Source organism: Numida meleagris, chromosome 2, assembly GCF_002078875.1.
Source record: "Numida meleagris isolate 19003 breed g44 Domestic line chromosome 2, NumMel1.0, whole genome shotgun sequence".
Taxonomy (NCBI): domain Eukaryota; kingdom Metazoa; phylum Chordata; class Aves; order Galliformes; family Numididae; genus Numida; species Numida meleagris.
Genome location: NC_034410.1, coordinates 97,087,118 through 97,106,723, shown reverse-complemented (window position 1 = coordinate 97,106,723; position 19,606 = coordinate 97,087,118). Strand labels below are relative to the sequence as shown.

At 43.9% G+C, this 19,606-nt stretch overlaps 1 protein-coding gene and 1 long non-coding RNA gene across 3 annotated transcripts in view; one reads left to right on the top strand and one right to left on the bottom strand.

Annotated features, from left to right (window-relative positions):
• On the bottom strand, positions 686–3,198 carry LOC110394764. The gene is made up of 2 exons (XR_002435863.1): positions 2,966–3,198; positions 686–1,228 (listed from the first exon to the last, which is right to left on the bottom strand). It is a non-coding gene; the product is annotated as an uncharacterized LOC110394764 (long non-coding RNA).
• RALBP1 (ralA binding protein 1) overlaps positions 2,586–19,606 on the top strand; it is a 30,228-nt gene continuing 13,207 nt past the window's right edge. Inside the window, exons 1-3 of one of the 2 annotated variants that reach the window (XM_021388754.1) lie at positions 2,586–2,785; positions 4,650–4,772; positions 17,849–18,142. In XM_021388754.1, the coding sequence (XP_021244429.1) occupies positions 17,899–18,142 (244 nt within the window). In that variant the 5' untranslated portion in view covers positions 2,586–2,785; positions 4,650–4,772; positions 17,849–17,898. The remainder of the gene's footprint in view (positions 2,786–4,649; positions 4,773–17,848; positions 18,143–19,606) is intronic. The other variant, XM_021388752.1, reaches the window with a different exon arrangement.

Here is a 19,606-nt window from a genome sequence, read left to right as displayed (position 1 = left end):
TGCTTGTCTTTTCTCCTGCTGTGGTGTACTTGTGATGTATAAGTGATACCTTTTTTTTGTGAAGGCATTAACTAAAATATTTCTTCTAGGTGTTCTGTTGTATATTCTGGAACAGTGCAGCCCAGGTAGACTTCCCTCCTTTCAAGGGTTTGGAGTGAGCATTTTTCACTACCCCCTTTGAAGGAGGTGCCCTTCTTTCAAGTTCTGCCACAGCCTTTCTTCACCTTTAAAGGAGCAGGTGTTTCATTACAATATATCAAATTCAGCTTTCAGTTAAAGTACGCGGTTAGTCAAGGAGGGAAGATTGATGGTTTCTGTGCTAACATGAGTGTCCTTGCTTCGGCCTTTGGTCATGAAAAGGAATTGATTGCTGGAAGATAGCTGGTAGTTTCCACTGTATGCACAGCTCTTTTAACTGTACAAGCGAAAAGGACTTCACAGTGCTATGGTACCAGCAGATCCGATCACACAGACCAGGCGCCAGTGAAATACTGAACTTGCTTTGCCTATTAACCTGCTAATATTTGGCATTTTTAATTCTTCAAAGGAGCAATTTTCTCTAACAATGGACGTATTTAGAACCCAAGATAGTAAAATGGCTTCTGAGGCAGTATTTTAGACTGCCAACTAGAAGATGTAGGCATTATCTTTAATAAAAAGACAAACTCAGCCTCTCTTGAGAAAATGGCAGCGAATTATTTATTTACACAGAACTGCTTTTTCCCACCTATTTTCTAACAAAAAGGCTTTCTAAAATTCCAGTATATTCTCCTTACTGCATTTTAGAGGGCCAGGTACAGCAGAGTGCTTGCCATCTTTTCTCAACTTTGTCTTCAAAACAGTAAGAATGTAGTAAAACGCAGACTGCGTATGGTAAGAACGTGCCTCCATCTGTGTAAGCAGGCTTCAGACCACAATGAGTTTCGTTAAGTCAGAAGTCATCCAAATGTGTTTCACATAGCCGTAAACTGGTATGCTAAGCTCTGTGCACAATCACTCATTTGTCTTTATCCAAAAATGGGAGAAGATTCATTCTGTGCTCGTTAGCTGATGGGCCCATTGTGTGTGAACTTGTGTTGGCAGCAGCCTTGATAATGCTCATTCTTGAGAGCTGAGAGCCTCTGGCGACGGTCGCTTCAAGTGGAGATCCTTACAGGCAATCATCTCCAATTACTACGGATGTTTCTGAAGTAACCTTCCTCTCTTCTTTTGCCAGAAGTAATACAGCCTTTGTACAGCAAAAAACCCCAAGACGTTAGCTGTGATGTTAAGTTAAATACACCAGCAACTACTTGCTGTTAAACTGTTTCTTCTGGAAGGGAGGAGGTAAATTGGAAGTCGCATGGTTATGTAATACACTGCGGAGACAATATCTCTGTGCTCCAACACTAATCGGAGTGTTTACAACCCTCCCCTTTGTATTTCCTACTGAATAGCGCAAATTCCTGTGGGGGACCTCTTACATTACCACAGAAGGTTGCACAAAGAGCCCATTTGACAGGGACTAAGAAGCATTGAATCTCAAGTGAATAAATGAAGCAGGTGGCACACTGCCACTGTATTAATGTGTCCAAAAGCTCAGGGATTATGTCCGAGGCTGTGGGAATGAATCGGACTGCTGCTGACTGAAACAAATTCCCCTGTTGGTTAGGAATCCTGAAAAGGATTCAAGATACGCAGGTGCTTAACGTAGCAGGAAAGACGAGGGATACAAAATTCTTTTGAATCTCTCTGTAAACAGGATGCGTGTGGAGATGGAGATGTGTTTCTTGGCACAGGTCTCCTCACGCCGCATCCAGCGTTTCTCCATTTTCTCATTCTCCACAGAATGGCAAAGAGGAGCCGGTGACAATTCAAGTTCAAAGCGGTTATACAAGGATGAAGCCGAGTAGACAGCTGCTCCCTTCCAAGCTGCCAACAAAGAACTCAGCAGCAATGCTATCAGGAAGGCAGGCTGGACGTAAACATCCATAGAGCTGTGCCAGCTGTTGTATTTATATTCCGTGTTTCTTGGTGGTTGTGTTACAAGGACTATAACTCACCAAGGACTGTAGCTCACCAAGGGTTCAGTCAGACGTAGCTAACCCTTACATTTCCTTGTAAAACCTGCTCAAACGAGCAGTGGGGTTGCTGTCCCCCCCTGCCCCGAGTGGTTTCAGTGAACTTGGCACAGCTTTGTGAGTTTATCCCGGCCAGGAGACCGCTGGAACAGGAATACCAGGGGCACTCTGCACTGCGCTCCTTCGCCTCGGTCCCCCTGTCTCTCACAACAGCACCTGCCACCCCCAGCACGGCCGGTACGGGGCGTTAAAAACGAGACGAGGCAAAGGGACGGAAGCACCACGGCTCCGCCCAGCGCCGCCGCCGCCAGAGGCACTGCCGCTCTCCCTCTCCCCGTCGCTGGGAGTTGTAGTCCGGCGGCGGGAAGTCGGCCCACAGCCACTTCCGGTAGGCGTCCCTGAGAAAACTACAATGCCCATCGTGCTATGCGCGCGGGAGTCTCCTTCCCCGTCCGCCGCTCTCGCACCACTGCGCACGCGCAGAGTGCCTCCCGCCCTCGCCACGCCCCTCGCCCCTCGGCGCCCTGCGCATGCGCGGCGGCAGGAGCCGCTGCCCCGAGCGGCGGAACGAGCGAAGGCGGCGGCGCCTGCGCGGTGTGGAGTTCGCGCCTCTCCTCGGCCGTCCTTGCGGGCCGGGCGGCGGAGGCGGCGGGATGGGGCGCGAGGCGGGGCTGCGTGCGTGAGGCTGAGGCGGAGCCGCTGCGCCGGCGAGCGGGACCCCGACGGTTAGTGCGGGCGGCTCCGGTCTCGGTCCCTTCGCCTCTGTGAAGGGCGAGGGAGCCGCTTCCGGGGCTGGCACGGGGGAGGGGGGGGAGGGATAAGGGACGGGGGAGGGGCTGACCCGGGGCCTAACCCCTCACGCAGCCTTGCGGCCGGGCTGCCCTTAGGAGACCCCTCCCGCTCACCTGGCCCGGCCGCGCCGCCCGCCCGTTGGCTGTCTCCGGGCTGAGGGGAGTGTGTGGGGCCGCTCGGAGGTCCCGTCCGAACAGCCCTCACCGCTGTCGGCGTTTTTCTGTGTGTTTGGCGAGTTCTCTGCGTTCAGTTTGCTGTGCGTTCGTCGAGTGCTCAGCACGCTGTTGGCTACTTCGTGGTGTTATTTTGAAAATCTGTTATCAGCGGGCGGAGAGTATCGGCGTGAGGTGCGTGAGTAATAGAGCAGATCTGACTGAAGGCGCTTGCGTGTGTTAGAGCACAAGCACATCAATCATCCTAAAGCATCTCTTCAGGAGAATGCCATGGTCGTCCCCCACCCCCAGTTCATGCAATATCGTGGCCATCCTTGATGAAAAATAGTAAAAAATAATAAGGTAGGGCCATTTTGTTGGTTGCATAAAGTGTATTTCTGTAAATCTTTTGGTTCCAGTGCAGCACGATAACAGCAATTGCATTCTTATACCTGCTTCTCGTCTGGAAAGAAGGGTTGGAACTGGATGAGCATTAAGGTCCCATCCAACCCAGACTGCTCTGTGATGCTGTGAACTGTGAACCTCAGCTATAGTGCACCCATTCAAGCATAACACTAAGGCTCTGTTGGATATGACCCAGGATTGTAATGGATGTGATTTTATAAGCAGGCTTAAACATAAAAAAAAAAAAGAGAGGAGTCCCTTATGTGTTATTTTTTATGTCATTTGAAATATAATGCGCAGATTCTTAAGAAGCATGGTATGCTGTTTGTTCAGTTCTTATTAGAATAGTCCTGTATAGTCACTGTGACATGTGCTCTATAGGGGCTCTTCTATTCAGAGAAGGAATACAGGAAAGAGTAGGCTGCTTATTAAGGATAAGCTGGGAAACACTGGGTTACCTGTTTTAGGGCTCTTATTTCTAACTTTGAGAAAATCAGTTGTGTTTTTCAGTCTTCCTGTGCATGCAATGGAAGATAGAAAGAGCTGCCTCAAAGTTAGAATACAATGCAGTTCTGGCATTGTTCTGCCTTAGTGAAGGTATGTTGGGAGAGTGGAGGTGTTGTTATCTTCCTTGGAAAGTAATAATTTCACTGTAGAACCCCATGTGTTGCTGTAGCTGTACAGGTGCTTCTTCTATAGAGTGGCTTGTTTCCATTTCTCTATGTCCATATTGGGATATATTGCCCTGGTATTGCAGTAGCTGCCTTCTTGCTTCTGAGCTGTAGGTGTAGTTGAAACTGATGTGCATATTTGGGGTTCTGATCTCACCTGTATCTTTTAGGCACTTCCCTAATATGTTCTGGCTGTGTTTTCTAACAGCAAGGCTTTGAATGCTTTTTGAGTACATGGTGCTATTTCTGATGAACTGTGTCAGAGTTACACGAAGAAATACTGTTGTTTAGTAATAAATACCAACAAATGCAAATGTTGTTTCCTTCTACAAAGCTTGGTGTCAGGTAGCTGGCCTCAAAATGTCAAAATAAAGTATAGTATGACACTTATCTTCATTAATTGTATGCCTGGTGTAATGTGCTAACTCTGTCTCTGAACTAATGCATCTGATTATTTTGAATCAGTGAATGACTCACCACCCTTAAAATTAGTCTCAGTCTCAGTTTGCCGTATGCCAGCTTCAGATTTTCACCTAAAGCATCTATCAGCTTTCTCTTCTGTTCGCCAGTGCCTTGCAGACCGCACCTCACAAACTGTTGGCTTAAAAAAAACCCACCAGCTGCAGGAAACCAGAACAACGGAGTGAGCACGCAGTCAGGCTGGCAGGAGCCTGCAGGTGGCCAGCGCTCAGGTAGGATTCCGGGCATGGTGGTGCTGAGAGGTGATGTCTGTCCAAACAGCAGATGTGTCTTCTGCCTGCTGTGGCGGAGACCTGCAACGGTGAAGATGCAGGTTGATGTGTAGCAAAAGGAAGGGTGTTTGCCCATCCCAACCCATCCCTGAGCTTTTGGTCTTGACATGAGCAAATACAAAGTTGGGTGAAGCTGTGAGGGTGCTCTGCATGAAAGAACCTCTGATATTGGCAGCAGCAAGGAGTCTTCCTTCTGAAGCTGAGTAGCATCAGGGATGCTGTGCTCCCCTCTTCCAAGTGCTTCTTCTGGCCGTGTTCTAAGAGGAGTGGCTGCTCATGTGATTGGGGTTCGTAGTGTCACTTATTACTTGTGAATTAAAAAAAAAAAAAAAGGCTGCTTGCTTTTTTCTTATCTAATCTATGAATTCCAACCATGTATGAGAGACTGATCTGCCAATTCAAAAACACGAGATCACAATGTTCAGTGAATGACTGAGCAGCCAGCTTGCTGCCTGCCAGTAGTATTTCCTTTGGTAAGTAAGTAAGATGTATGTAAGAGGAGAATACAGTTTGTTTCTTTCCTTGTGTAGTTCCCGTGGCACTAAGCAAACAGAAATGCAGATCATAGATGTCTGTCCTGGTGAAGACCTTGCCTGAGTGTGTGGAGGTGCACTGGTTTAGCTTTTAGGGGAAAGGGTTCATTTTTGTGCTCTGTAGTCTGAAAATTTCCCATTTCTGTGTATATGATCTAGTGCAAGTCAGTGCTCAAAACTCAGTTCCTGTTCTGCAGCTTTGATAGCATTCCCGGGCTTTTGTATGCAGTATAACTGAGCTTCTTGCTGGAAAAAGACATCTGGCAGGAAGGAGGAGCTCCTGAGTCCAAATGTGGATCAGTGAGACAGCCAGGGCTTGAGTGGGATGAATGGACTTAAAGCCACTGCAGAGGATGACAGCGCTGTTATAACCTATGAGAAAAGAGCTGTCAGTGACAAAAACTGCAGCTTGCCTTCTTCACAAAAACTTTAGTAAGAATTTTGCAAGGATATCACTTCTCTTTAAAACCATACCTTTTTTAAAATAGGGGTTACATCTGAGAGTTAGAAACTGTAATTTTAGAATTTTATTTCTGTGATATCTTTTCATGAAATTTAACGTTTAACTTGCCCTGATAACTAGGTTTTCCAGCCTGTCCAGGTGTGTTTTAAATATGAATTTATGTTGCCATTCTGAGTGCAGCATTTTCTTGGATATTGCAGTGAAAATACGTTTTCACAGATCTTTGTTAGCATGAAGTACATTGAATGCAAAATGTAAATTCTGAAGTTAAACATGCCAGGATTGAAACTCTCCTTTCTTGTATTAGTAGTGTTCTTCTGCCCTACTTCTATGGAAGCCTAATTATTGGTTGTTTTTCCCTCTAATACAGTGCTTTCACTTACTTAACACTGTGCTGTACGTAACACTACAACATAACACTAGTCTGTATAAAGCCTGAAATATTATTTTAATCGAATGTGAAAAACATGATTTTCTGTCACTCTCCTCTTTTAATTTTCACTTGTGGTTGCTTCAAAAGTGCTGCCGTTCTTTTAAGGCAATCTAGAGTGCTTTTCATATTCCGTGGAGGTGGGTTTTTTTGTTGTTGATTGAATGGACTGAAAATGTAAGTCTCTGGGGAACAAACAACTGATGAATAGATTTACCCGTAAACTTCCTGGATTATTTCAGCCTAGTGGTTTTACCTTGTCTTATTCTTCACGTGTTTTAATCTTTCCAAATTCTCTAAGTGCTCTGTGTACTAGGCACTTGTAAGCTAATCTTAAATAGTCTTTCCCAGGTCATGTTTCTGAAGTTTTAAACCTGAAATTTAGGATTGCAGTTCTCCAAAATTTATATAGCTCGTGTGATCAAGTGGTTTTTATCTGTCCTGTTTTGAAAATGGTTTTAAAAGCTCTTGGAGGAAACGAAATGCAGCTTTCCAGGTGAAAGGGGAACTGAGGCAGCCCTTACTTCGGATGGTTCCGTAAATTAATGTAACTGCCATACTTAGATGCAGATTGAAATCCAAATTCTGCAACAATTAAAAAGAACTAATTTTCTGGAAGTGACTATTGCAAATATATTTTGGACTGTGCCAAAATGCTCTGCAAAAAAAAAAAAAGAAGTTTGATTGTCACCTGCAGCACTCCTTTTGCGTGCTGACAGTTTTATGGTGACCTGGTTTTATCTTGGTCTGTAGTTCTTTCTAAGTTCTTTCATAAATAAACTTCTGAGTCGCAAGTGAGACTTTTAAGGCATCTAAAACATGTGCAACGGTATGTCAGTGAAGTTTGTGAGTAGTGTGTATCATTAAAGCAGTCAGTTACGTAGACATTTTTCACAGGTACTTTACACGAGGTGGTTGTTAGCACTTCATAGCAAGGATTTCACTGCTCTTAAAAATCCTTCATATCAACTGAGTCACTGCACTTTGTTTTTGACATGGGGGAGGACGATGACATTATTTTGGCCTGCGTATACCAGGGCTTCCATTAAATGACGTGCACTGATTTATTCCAAGTAGCGCAACTCTTCTTGTGCAGACAACAGATTTGGGAATGGCAGCCAGAGCTTGTGTGGTCCTGCGCCATGAGATAATCAGCATTTTAGTTGGAGGTGGAAACTTGCTAGATATGAGCCTGGGGCAGCGTGCCGTGGCTGGAAGGAGTCCAGTAGCCCAGCTGAAGTGCATCTGTACTAATGTACACAATGTAGACGACAAACAGGGGGAGCTAGAAGTCATTGTGTGGCAGGAAAACTGTGACTTGATCACCATCACCGAAACGCGGTGGGATCACTCTTAGGACTGTAGCGCTGCAGTGGATGGCTGTAAGCTCTTCAGAAGGGGTAGTCAAGGAAGGAGAGGCGGTGGGGTGGCTCAGTATGTTAGGGAGTGCTTAGGTTTTGTAGAGCTCAGTGCTGGGGATGATCAGGTTTACTCCTTATGGGTGAGGATCAGGGAGAAGGCCAGCAAGGCTGACATCCTGGTGGGGGTCTGTTACAGACTGCTCAGCGGGGATGAAGAGGCACATGAAATGTTCTACGGGCAACTGGCAGAAGTCACACAATTGCCAGCCCTTTTTTCTCGTGGGGGACTTTAACTTACCTGGCATTTGCTGGAAATACAATCCAGCAGAAAGGAGACAATCAAGGAAATTTCTGGAGTATATGGAAGATAACTTCCTGACACAGCTGGTAAGAGAGCCTGCCAGGGGAAGCTCCCCACTAGACCCGCTGTTTCTGAACAGAGAGACTGGTAGGAGATGTGATTGAGAGCTATCTTGGGCGTAGCAACCACAAAATGATAGAGTTCTCTGTTGTTGGTGAAGTCAGGAGGGGATCAGCAAAACGGCTACCTTGGACTTCAGGGGGACAGACTTTGGGCTGTTGGGGACATTGGCTGGGAGAGCCCCTTGGGTGGCAACTGGCTGTGGAGGGCGATTCCTGCCTTACAGCCTCCTTGTCCTGTGTGTGCTTGTGGGCGTTTAGTGCTCACGCACGTGGCGTTTTGCAACATCTCAGCCCCAGAGCTGGTGATGTTGATCATAGTAATCTACTCAGTTTAAACATATTTACATTGTCTTTCCCCTTGGGTGTTGGGTGAATCTAGGGCAGAAGTAGCAAACTCCCAACTCCAGATATACTGAACAAAATAACACCATTTATAAATTTGCATAAAGGCCAAGTGCTTCCTGTGGTCTTGATGAAGAGTTGTCATGGACATTAGTGGGAATGTGCTTGAGCAGTGGCAATCAAATGGTCTTGATTTTGTGGGGAAACACGTAAAAATTATTGTATTAAAAAAAATGCTTTTGCATATGGCATCAGTTTGATAGGCATCAACATCTACTCCAACAGGTGTTACTCCTATAGGTATAACATGGGTCTGTGAAACCATCGCTCTGTTGGCATGACTCAGAATGGCTCTCCAAATGAAATGAGCTAGACCAGAAAAAAAAGTCTTTTGGGGGGTTAAACTGCATCTAAAATAAGACTTCGCTAAAACTGCTGTGCTGGGAACAAAGAAAAATGTCACTCCTGTCTACTACAGCTCAGTTAGGAAGGCATTTGAACGCAATCCAATCTTAGTGTGGATTTTACTCTTTATGGACCTAATGAAATGCCTGGTGAAGGCACGATGGGAGGTTTTTCCTTCTTTGGTTTCGATGTCAGTAGCCACCAGTGTTAGCTTGATATTATACAAGACTCTTCTACGGCATCTTTGATACAAAATTAGTAAATAATCTTTAAAAAATGATCAGAGAAGCTGTTATATAAGCGGTTTCTCTAGATCACAGTCTTCCTTTGCTTTTCCCTTTTGGTGCCAGCAGAGAAAGAGCTCTGTCTCAGCCGCCATACTTCTATTTTGATGTTCACCATTGGTATGATTTGCCTGCATTGTATTGCATTCTGGAGGGTTTTAAACTTGAAAGAAATCAGCCATAGAAACTGATCCTCTGTGCTATGTGTCGTGCTGTAAAGACATCCAAGTAAAGCTGTTTTTAGTTTCTCCTTATGTTATAGGGTTGTCAGTTCAAGCAACAGCTTGTGATTTACAGAACTTTTTGTCTGTTTAGTATGTTGCGGCAAAAAGGGAATGTAAAGCTCAAGAATCTTAATTTTCATGGTTTTAACCATAAAGGTGTGTGTGGCATTATTTTTACTTTCAACAGATGCTTATTTCTGGGAACTGTAGGCCTTAGAATTGAATAGTCCATAGAGACTCATAGAATCCTTAGAGTTGGAAGGGACCTCTGAAGGCAGCTCCCCTGCAGTGAACAGGGACACCACAGCTACATCAGGTTGCTCAGGGCCTGATCCAGCCTCACCTTGAAAGTCTCCAGGAACAGGACATCAACCACATCTCTGGGCAACCTGTTCCAGGTATCTATGGTAAGAAAACATTATCTTAGGTAAGGTAACATTAACACTGACCTTCCAGTTCAAGACTGTGAAGTGACTGTTTTAAAATGAATGTAATGCTGTTTGAGAATTCTGTGAATGAAGTAATGATTGAAATTCAGCCAATTCACTGACGAAGCACAGTACTTCTGATTTTTCTACATCCAGTCTAAAAGATCCTATCTCAGTAAAGGGTCAAAAAGTGGCGACTACTGAGTGCACTGCTGTGCTGGTGCCGACTGAGCTGGGGGAGCAGAGAGTGAGTGATGCAGTAGCTGAAATCTCTGTAATAAAGGGGATTTGTCATCTTGGTCCAGCACCCGATGGAAGTATAAAAATTAGTTAAGGTTTTCTAGGTTATGCTGTATGACTGGCTGCAGTCTTTTGGTGGCCGGAGATTAGACAGCTCTTCAAAATAGGTGAGATGAGAATTGTATAAAACCTGTATATTGTCCCGAGGGCAAACAACCCTATGTTTTACAAGAGATGACCTCCCAGATTTCCTTGCATGTGGGTGGGCTGTACTTCTCAGAAGCCTTAATTAGAATTGAATGTGGGAGAAATAGAAGGTGGCGGGGGAAAACCTGGGAAACGGTGAGCAGCCAGGAGCTGAGATTAGGTGAGGCACCGGGTGTGGAGAAATGGAATGGTGCAACTGAAGTTGCATGGATCTCACTGCTGAGCACCTGGGTGGTGAGAAGGAAGCTGTGAGAGAGACAAGGTGCAGCTCGGCGGAGGAAGCGGCAGCACCAAAGCATGGAATGGGAAATTAGTATGCTGGGTTTGAGCAAGATGAGGGGAGGTGCTGGGACTGGGTTACTTCGTGGTAGCAACACCGTGGGAACTGGGAACTGGATATGCAGAAGGATGGGAAAATCCCAAACACTGGACCAGCAGTCTTCCAAGAAGTTTGGAAAGTAAGAAATTTATTCTCTGTGTGGGCAGCAGCAATTGTGTTGGATGTATCCAACTTGTCAAGATACTCTGCAAAAGCCTGGTGTGGTTACAGTGCCTGTCTGCCACATGAGGCTGAGTCTGGACCTTCTGCTTCTAACTTGGAAACACGCTGTGCAGAAAAATTAAACAGCAGCACTTCCTCATGTTCATTGGCCAGTTACTTCCAAGAGTGCCTCTTACATTTGGCTGTGATTATAATGTAATGTTCCACTTTGAAGCCATTTCCATGACAATAGATTCAGCTGGGGGAGGACATGGGGAAGGACGTGGGAGTACTGGGGGATGGCAAGCTGGACATGAGCCAGCAGTGTGCCCTCACGGCACAGAAAGCCAGCCACATCCTGGGCTGCATCAAAAGAAACATGGCCAGCAGGGCGAGGGAGGTGATGTTGCTCCTCTACTCTGCGCTGGTGAGACCTCACCTGGAGTACTGCATCCAGATGTGGAGACCTCACTATGGGAGAGACATGGTCCTGTTGGAGCGTGTCCAGAGGAGGGTAACAAAAATGATCCAAGGGATGGAACACCTCTCCTATGATGACAGGCTGAGAGCTGGAGCTGTTCAGCCTGGAGAAGAGAAGCTGACCTGATAGCAGCCTTTCAGTATCTAAAGGGGGGCTGTAAGAAGAAAAGGGACGGACTCTTTAGCAGGGTCTGTTGTGATAGGACAAGGGGAAATGGTTTCAAGCTAAAAGTGAGGAGGTTTAGGTTGCATATAAGGAAGACATCTTTTACAGTAAGGGTGGTGAGGCACTGGAACAGGTTGCCCAGAGAGGTGGTGGATGCTCCGTCCCTGGAGAAGTCCGAGGTCAGGCTGGACAGGGCTCTGAACAACCCAACCTAGCTGTAGGTGTCCCTGTTTATTGCAGGGGAGTAGGACTAGATGGCCTTTAAAGGTCCCTTCCAACTCAGACAGTTCTGTGATTCTATAAGGGCTGGCTGAGACCCCTGAAGAGTGGGAATGAGGGAGGGAGTTCCTTGTGGCTCATGTTCATGTCATTTCTCTGAATAGCTTTGATTGTTACACTCTAACATAGGTTTGTGCCTAGGTTTTCCTCCTGGGCTGCAGGGAAGGAGGGTGGTACAGCAGAACAGGCAGTGTGGCCGCAAGGATATTCCTCACTCCTAGCCAAAGTGGGAGGCTTTTCCTATGCAGTTATGCTCTCTTTCTTTTCAGGGACATTCTCTGTAGGAAAGCACTTAATTCTTCCTAGAGGTCGCAAGATTTGTTTTTCCCTAGATATTGAAAATAGCCTGTAAATCACATCCTGATGAGGCCTACAGAATTTGTCGCTAGAGGCTAGCATACTGCTTTTTCTGAAGTGAACTAAACTAAAGGGTATATGTTACCACATATCTGGAGATTTCATCATCATGTGATGAGAAACCATGTTTCTGATATTTCTGAAATGTCTAGGCTATTGCTTTATTTATTTACTTCAGTATTTTAAGGTTGGCTCCCTAATGAATGGAGTAAAGAAGGGCTGAAATACTCTGGGTAAAAGGGAGTGACTCAGATACAGCTGTATATTTGGAACGTGAGCTGGCTCCTGCAGCAGTCCATTCAAATGTGGATGTGGTGTAGCTCTCTGGGACAGCTAATGTGTTTGTATGTCACCACCTTTGAGCTGGTATGAACTGTCAGAGCAGAAAAAATGTAAATGCCTCGAATGGTACTGTGATCACAGCAGAATTCATCCACCTACAGTTAAATGAGAAAATGCGTACATCTATTTATATTACTTCTAGAGCTGTTCTGACGCTGGCTTTGCTCCTGTGTAACTTGAATTATGTGATTACAGACTCTTTTAAATGAAGTTTTTTATCATTTTTATAGTACCACATATCCTGTAAAGTACTCGTAGGTTTAGGAGCTGAATGCTGTTCTACAATTCATACTCTATTTAAAAAAAAAAAAAAAAAGTAAAAGCCATTCTTGAATCTTTAATTAATCCCAATCATGGAAAGTGGATGACTCACAAGAGAGTTACTTAATGCTGTTTGTGTGGTTACTCCAACTTGTGAAATTTTAAACTCGCTTTACTTGTCTACCCGATATACTTCCCTCTAGCATCCCTTGGCCACGTTGCCCAGTTCAGCAAAGAAAAGGGCACTGTTTGTGCACCTGGGTACTGTTAAATAAAATAAGTGGCCTCTGATGTCAGTTTGCTATATGACAGCATGAACTTACGGTAACTTACTTAGAACTCTGTCATCTTGTCTATAAGTCATCTTTAGTTTCTGACGTGCTTTGACGTGCTCTGACCACAACTGGTAGTTTTTCTTCCTTCCTTTCTGGCTCACTGCTTTCCAAAATGGAACAGTGCTTATTGGTAAGGTGATTTTGGCCCCAGTGCAGCATGCTGCATATCTTTGGATAACATCACTTTGTCACTAAGGCCGTGTCTTTTGGGCTGAAGACCGACAATGAGGCGCTGTGGTGTTGTGGATCTTGCTTTTGTGTAGCTGTGACAGTGAATTTTGGCAGCTGAGTGTTCACGCTTGGCCTCCCTCCTCTGATTGCTGACTTCTTGGGACTGTTCTCAGTGCATCGTGCAGATTTCTCAGTGTAGCTGTGTGTAGTGACATGGGATGACCTGTGGGACACAGCCACGCTTCAGATGTGGTCTTAATGCAGCAGAATTCCCAGTGACCTTTATTCTGCTCAGTAATTTTACAAAACAGCATCTGTGCATGCAGTCACCTGCTTTAATTTACTTCAGCTAATGTAATTGGTTACAGGGCACGAAGTCTCAATATAGTCTCGGTGCAAAATTGAAATAATGGTGCCTTTTGTACTGCATGAAAGAGCTGTGAGTTCGGTCTCTCACCTGTGCCTCTATTTAATGTGTTAATGCCATTTTTTTATGACATGCTGTAACAACTGAGATTGTATTAAAGTTGCCTGTTATGTCTCTTTTTTTTTTTTTTCCTATGGATTTCTCAAACTTGATCTGTTTAACATTATGTTTTTCTTGCTAGGTACATAGCTCAGGACGATTACTTATTATTTATTTTTTTTTAGGAGAGAATTGAATTGTTTTCAAGAATGAGTCTGGTTTAGTTCTGCAGACATCTTTCTTTTTCTCCCTAATGCATGTTCCTGTCGTCGTGGTCTTGAAAGATGATGGAGTCCTTGTGTTAAGGAGATACCTTTTGCCTCCCACGTTTAAAACCCTCTTTTAATTTGGATTTGATATTTCTTTGTGAAACAGAGGAAAGGTCACAATTCAGCACATGTTCAGTAACAGCTTTTTGTTTTGACGTGCAGTGATGAGTATTCAGATCCGTGCTGAGCAGGAAGACACTTCCCAAAACTGCATTTTGGGAGTATTGAGAAGAATAGCTGGGTCTGAGCCGGCACTGGCTCAATTTTCTTGGCTTCCTCTGGAAGAGGAGTCAGATATCGAGCAAGCAGGAACCGGTGGGAGTCTGCTGTGGGTAGGGAGATAGGAAAGATGATAATTTCTTGCATTACCTGGGAGAGAGACTGAAGGCTGGTGGGAGGAATGAGGACAAGGTGAGAGGAGAAGGTCGGTAGTTAGGAGGAAACAAATGACTGCAGCAGAGAACATCTAGGAGGAAATGGGAGCCAACAGCTAATGAGAAAGGGAGGAGGAAGAGGAAGAACTGTATCTGCGAGCAAGCAGTCTGAACCAACCTAATGGAGATCAAAGGAGAGGAGCGGGTGAGACTGAGCAAGAAGTGTGGGTCACAGAGGCCAAAGCATGCTGTGTGTGATGTGCTGAGGATGAAAAAGAAATCTGGCTGGAACTGTGGGAGTACTGGCAGTGTGTGGTAAAGAAATCGAAGCTTGTAGTTATGAGGAAAATAGTAAGAATGAGGTGAAATTTGGGTCACGAAGCTGTGCCTGCAGCATCACAAACATGAGATGTGCGGAGGGGAGGTTGCCTTTCTGACACTATGGTTCTGCTGCTCCTCTGCTTTCTGTCTACAGTGCTCGTTTTGAGCTCTTCCACCAGCCAGCTCAGCAGAAGGAACTTGCTGGAGCAGCTAGCGAGCTGAACCGTGCTAAAAAGGGGTCTTGTGACACTGACCTACTGGAATTGGGGTGGGGGAAGAAGGGGTGTTAACGTGTCAGCAGTGGGCTGCTGAACCTCGTGACTGGCTGAGAACTGTCTCGGTGAGAAGCAGCAACTGGAAGCGAAGAGCAGCAGGGCAGGACTGGAGCAGACACAGACTGGGAAGAAAGGGTCAAGTCTGAGAGGGAGCTTGGCAGGGGAATTGGCCTGTCAGGAGCATTCCTTCTCAAAATGCAGGGAGGACCCGTGATTTTTCAGTCATGCCATTTCTTGCTGTCAGCAAATATTTGTAAAAGCCAGAGGAGAGGCACAGATTTGTGTGGTAATAGTACATGAACATCCATTAGTAAAAGTGGAAGTGATTTTTGTGGTAGGCCTAAGGCTCCACTTCTGATAAGCCATGGTGTAATTTGAGCACGATGGAGTTTCTCCTTTATTTAAAAGCCTGGGAAGTTCTGCGTATAGGAGAGTAATGATATCTTAAGTCTGTAAAACAGACAAAACATGGGAAACAAACACAAGTGTGTTGTAATTTGTTGCATTTACAGATGTGCGTCATTATTTTTTCTTAGTGTCTTTATTTTAGCCGAAATAAAGAACGAATAATATAAAAGATCTCATGACTGCTTTGTTTCTTAATCCCGTGCCTTACTGTGCCTTATCTGAGTAACTGTTAATTTCCATAAGCACTCTGTGAGTGATCTCCTGCAGGGAGGTACTTCTTCTCATATGTAATGAATTTTTCACTCAGGTCTGCATACAGACAATTGAAGGAAGAGAGTTTGGAAACAATTCAAAAGCAATGAGAAAAGCCGCTTAGCTGGGCACATCAGATTATTAGCCTGGCAAAATACAATTCCGTATTATGTTTGTCCACGTTCTGCCAATCTGTAAATAAGCCCCAAGGAGTAACAGAGGAAAACACAACTACAGAGTGCTGTGTAATGAGTGGGCTAATTCTGCCACTTGTGTGCCTGTACAGTAACATTGTCCTCGCCCTCAATCACAGAATCGTGTGAGTTGGAAAGGACCTTTACAGATCACCCGGTCCAACTCCCCTGCAATGAACAGGGTCTCTTTGCACTTTCCCGTCCTGCCTGCGATAAGCACAAACCCATTTGTAGATGGGGTCCCCTCTATTCACTACAAAAAATATATTTCTAGTTTATGTCCGTGAGTTGCTGTTGAAGTGCTGTCCGCTGTTTAACAGCTTGTGGTAGATTTTGGCAGGGCTCCTTTCAGTTCTGGTTTTGAGGTTGCAGGTTTTTTTTGAGTTAAAAACAGGTGATCTAAATGAATTTTACAGATAGCTCTGGTACTTAGATGAGATGCGACAGTATTGCCAGTCTGTGTCGCTGGTAATACTGAATGTGCTTTTATAGTTGCTTCTGTAGTTTTTGGTATCTCTAAGTCTGAAGCTGTAGAGGCCAAGATATTTCTCCTAAAATGTATTTTCACATGCTACTCTTTAAATACAGTATCAAATTAGTGCAGCAGTGCAGTATTTCGTGTCCATGAAAAATACACAAATATCTAAGAAGCATGACAGAAAAGAAAAAGGCTCTGTCTTGTGTTAATGCTGTTCTCTTTAAAAGAGGCTTTCTGCTCACTTCACCCCTAAATAAAGGTTTTCTGAAATGCTGGGTATCTGTGATTGTTTGTCTTCTTTAGCAAAGTGCTGACTGATGTTTACTCAACATGTCTGCTACATTAAGTAGCAGGAGCACAAGAGATGACTGCAGAGTCTAATGGGTAGCGCAAGAAGCCAGCGTTGTTTTGTCTGGCTATGTTGTACAATAATATAATTTTCATGGAGATAGACCTGATGTAGTGTTTATGTGGAACCTTAATGTGTTTTAATTGTGTTTTTTGAGGCAGTGGATACACAGCCACCTTGATCCCATTGGCTGGAGAACGTTTCCCTCCAAATCTCAGCCCTCCTTGTGGCTGCCATGACACTTTGTATGGCTGCACAGACAACCAGGTTATGGAACTGACAGCTTTAAAAGGAGTTGTTTTCCCTCCTATTTGTCTTAGAGTAGATTTAGCAGGCTTTTAAGTGGCAACAAGGCAGCACAGTCGTAAGTTGGATTAAAGTTCAAGTTAGCATGTAACTATGTCTTGACCTGTCATCCAAGTGTATCAGCAGGTGTAGGAGATGGCTTTTTTTCAGCACTTGGGATTTACTTTATTTTTCATTAAACCATAAGGCACTCTGTGGCACCCACAAGGATCGTGGAGAGCAGCTCCTCACTCCAACTACAACTGTGTGGGTGTTCAGATACAAAGGGCCAAATTCAGAAAGCTGACATTCCATATAGTATAGCTTGTCCTGTTGAGTTCCTGAAATTTATCTGCATCAGGAAGTGCTTTTTCCTTGTGAGTTCCATTACCGGGAGTTTATGTATTGGCTTTCTTCAGCTATTTTCTTCTTAGTTTTTATTTTACCAGAACTCCCTATGAAACAACACAGAACGATCTTGGTACAGAGGATCTGGTGTAGCCTCTTTAAAACTGAAGTTCTGATTGCTGTATACCAGGAAAAAAAAACAATTATTCTTGTTCTACCCTGCTTACATTAACATGACTAGAAGATGGATTTGACTTTAAGACTCTTTTTATTTTTTTTCCCTTCTTACTGCAACAGGTTAGGCAAGTTCTTATTTGCATCTATGAAGTATGCTTGAAAAAGATGAAAGTGGTCTTGGTGCAAATGCAGTCCTCACAGACACTCTGAGCTTCCAAAACAATCCTATTTTATTTCAAAGATGTAAAGTTAGCTGTTTCATAAAAAAACAATATGCAAACGGCCTCTGAATTTTGTAAGAATTACTTTAAACATAAAATATATATTCTGATACTTAATATTTAATGTTTGATGTGGTGTGAAGCAGAGGTGGCTGAAATAACAGCTCTCCTACTGTGTTAACGTGGCTTGGGAGTTAATGGCCAGATTCTGCAATCACTAAGCTTAGGGCCTGCTCTGTGTTCTTGTTGTCTCGTGACATCAGATGGAATGTTCCTTGTAAAAGGCATTGATATTTGTTACGTATTCGAGATAGAGCTCTAAACAAGGTGCTTTGAAAACGACTGTTAAAAATTTGGGGGTGCTTTTTTTTTTTTTTCCTGCTACAGGTGTGATGGACAGGTAGCAGAAGATTTCACTTTGATATTGGGGAATCAGAATGACCGAGTGCTTCCTGCCTCCCACCAGCAGCCCCAGTGAACACCGTCGGGTAGAACACAGTGGGGGTCTTGCTCGTACTCCCAGCTCTGAAGAAATCAGTCCTACAAAATTCCCTGGGTTGTACCGCACTGGTGAGCCTTCGCCACCTCATGACAGCTTGCATGAGCCTCCAGATATAGTATCTGATGATGAGAAGGAGCATGGGAAGAAGAAAGGAAAATTTAAAAAGAAAGAAAAAAGAAGTGAGTAGGCCACTTCTCTTATTTCATTCTTTTAAGTCCTCTTTCTTTCTTTCTCAAAATTGCCTGATATTCCCAGTGCTGGCTTGTTGTTGTTGTTGTGATTTCTTTTTCTTTAAACCTGTTTAGGTGCGAAGGAAGTGAACTTCCACAAACACACTTCGTGCAATGCCCGTTTCTCTTCATGAAAAGGACTTTGTTGTTGTTCTACAGGCACCAAGCACATGCCCAGAATTGCTGATAAAAGTATTTATGTAAAGTCTTTAGCAATGTGTTGGTAATTGCCTGGCATACGATAGTCTTATATCATTATCAGTTCAGATTCTGACTGGAGATTTCCAAGTGTATTTCCAAATAAATGCTATTTGAAATTTTAGCTGAAACACTAGCTTAAGTAAAGCTGTGTAAGCTTGACCCGAATTTTACACTTTTACATTTGGAAGAGTTGGTTTTAACATTTAACATTTCTTTTCATGCCTTGTGTATTGAGAGTTTGCTATTACTTACTATTTCAAGCTTTCATATGCACACTGTACCACTCATTGAGGACTAATAAGCTGCATCCTTTTTTCATTAGCTTCTTAGTTTAGTCTAATCATGCACTTTTCTCCAGCAGTGCTTAAGTACTACTGCAGAGTTCGAAAATGTGCAAGTTAGTGTTGGAGATTTGAATTAACAAGGGCAGAGTAAGGGCTGGAAGTAAACCTTGGATGAAAGAATCCTTTATTTGTCAGTATATCTGTGTCCAAAGAGGAAGTTTTTATTTAACAAAAAAGTAAAACCCCACCCAGCCACACACAAAAAAACACGACAGTATGTAAAGCTTGCTTTCTACCTTTGGAGTTGTACAGAACATTTTGGAAACATGGCATTCCTCTTTTTTTTTTTTTTTTGTTCTTTCTCCAGTAGAATTGTCCTATGTATTCTCATAGACTAGAACACTTTGAGCTCATGGTGAGGATTCTCTGTATCAAAAAGATCCTTACTGTCCAATTCTAACCCTCTAAAACATAAGCCCACCCAGTGGAGTTTTTTGTTTTGCTTTTTTGACAAAGCTTCAAAATATTTTTTCATGTTTTATGTTGCCTTTGTCCATGACCCGAATGCTGGATGTTCTGGATGCCCTTGTGCCTTGCTAATTCCTAAAAGTGAAACTTGGAAAGACCAAAACCAATGACACAGCAGACAACATCATGGCTTTTTGGAATGAATGTGGTGACTATTTGTAATAAGCGTGCACATCTTCAAATAATTACTCTTGAAGAATTTGCACCCACTGCATTCCTTTTAATCAAACCAATTTCCTGGACTGCAGGAATTATTGCTTCTACGACAGTTCAGCAGGACTGTGCCTGAAGGATACCGTAACTCACAACCATATTATCCTCTGTTAAAACTAACAACCAAAGTTCCAACGGGTTTGAAGAAAGCTGATACCTTCTTTTTTCTCTTGTAAATAACATTAGC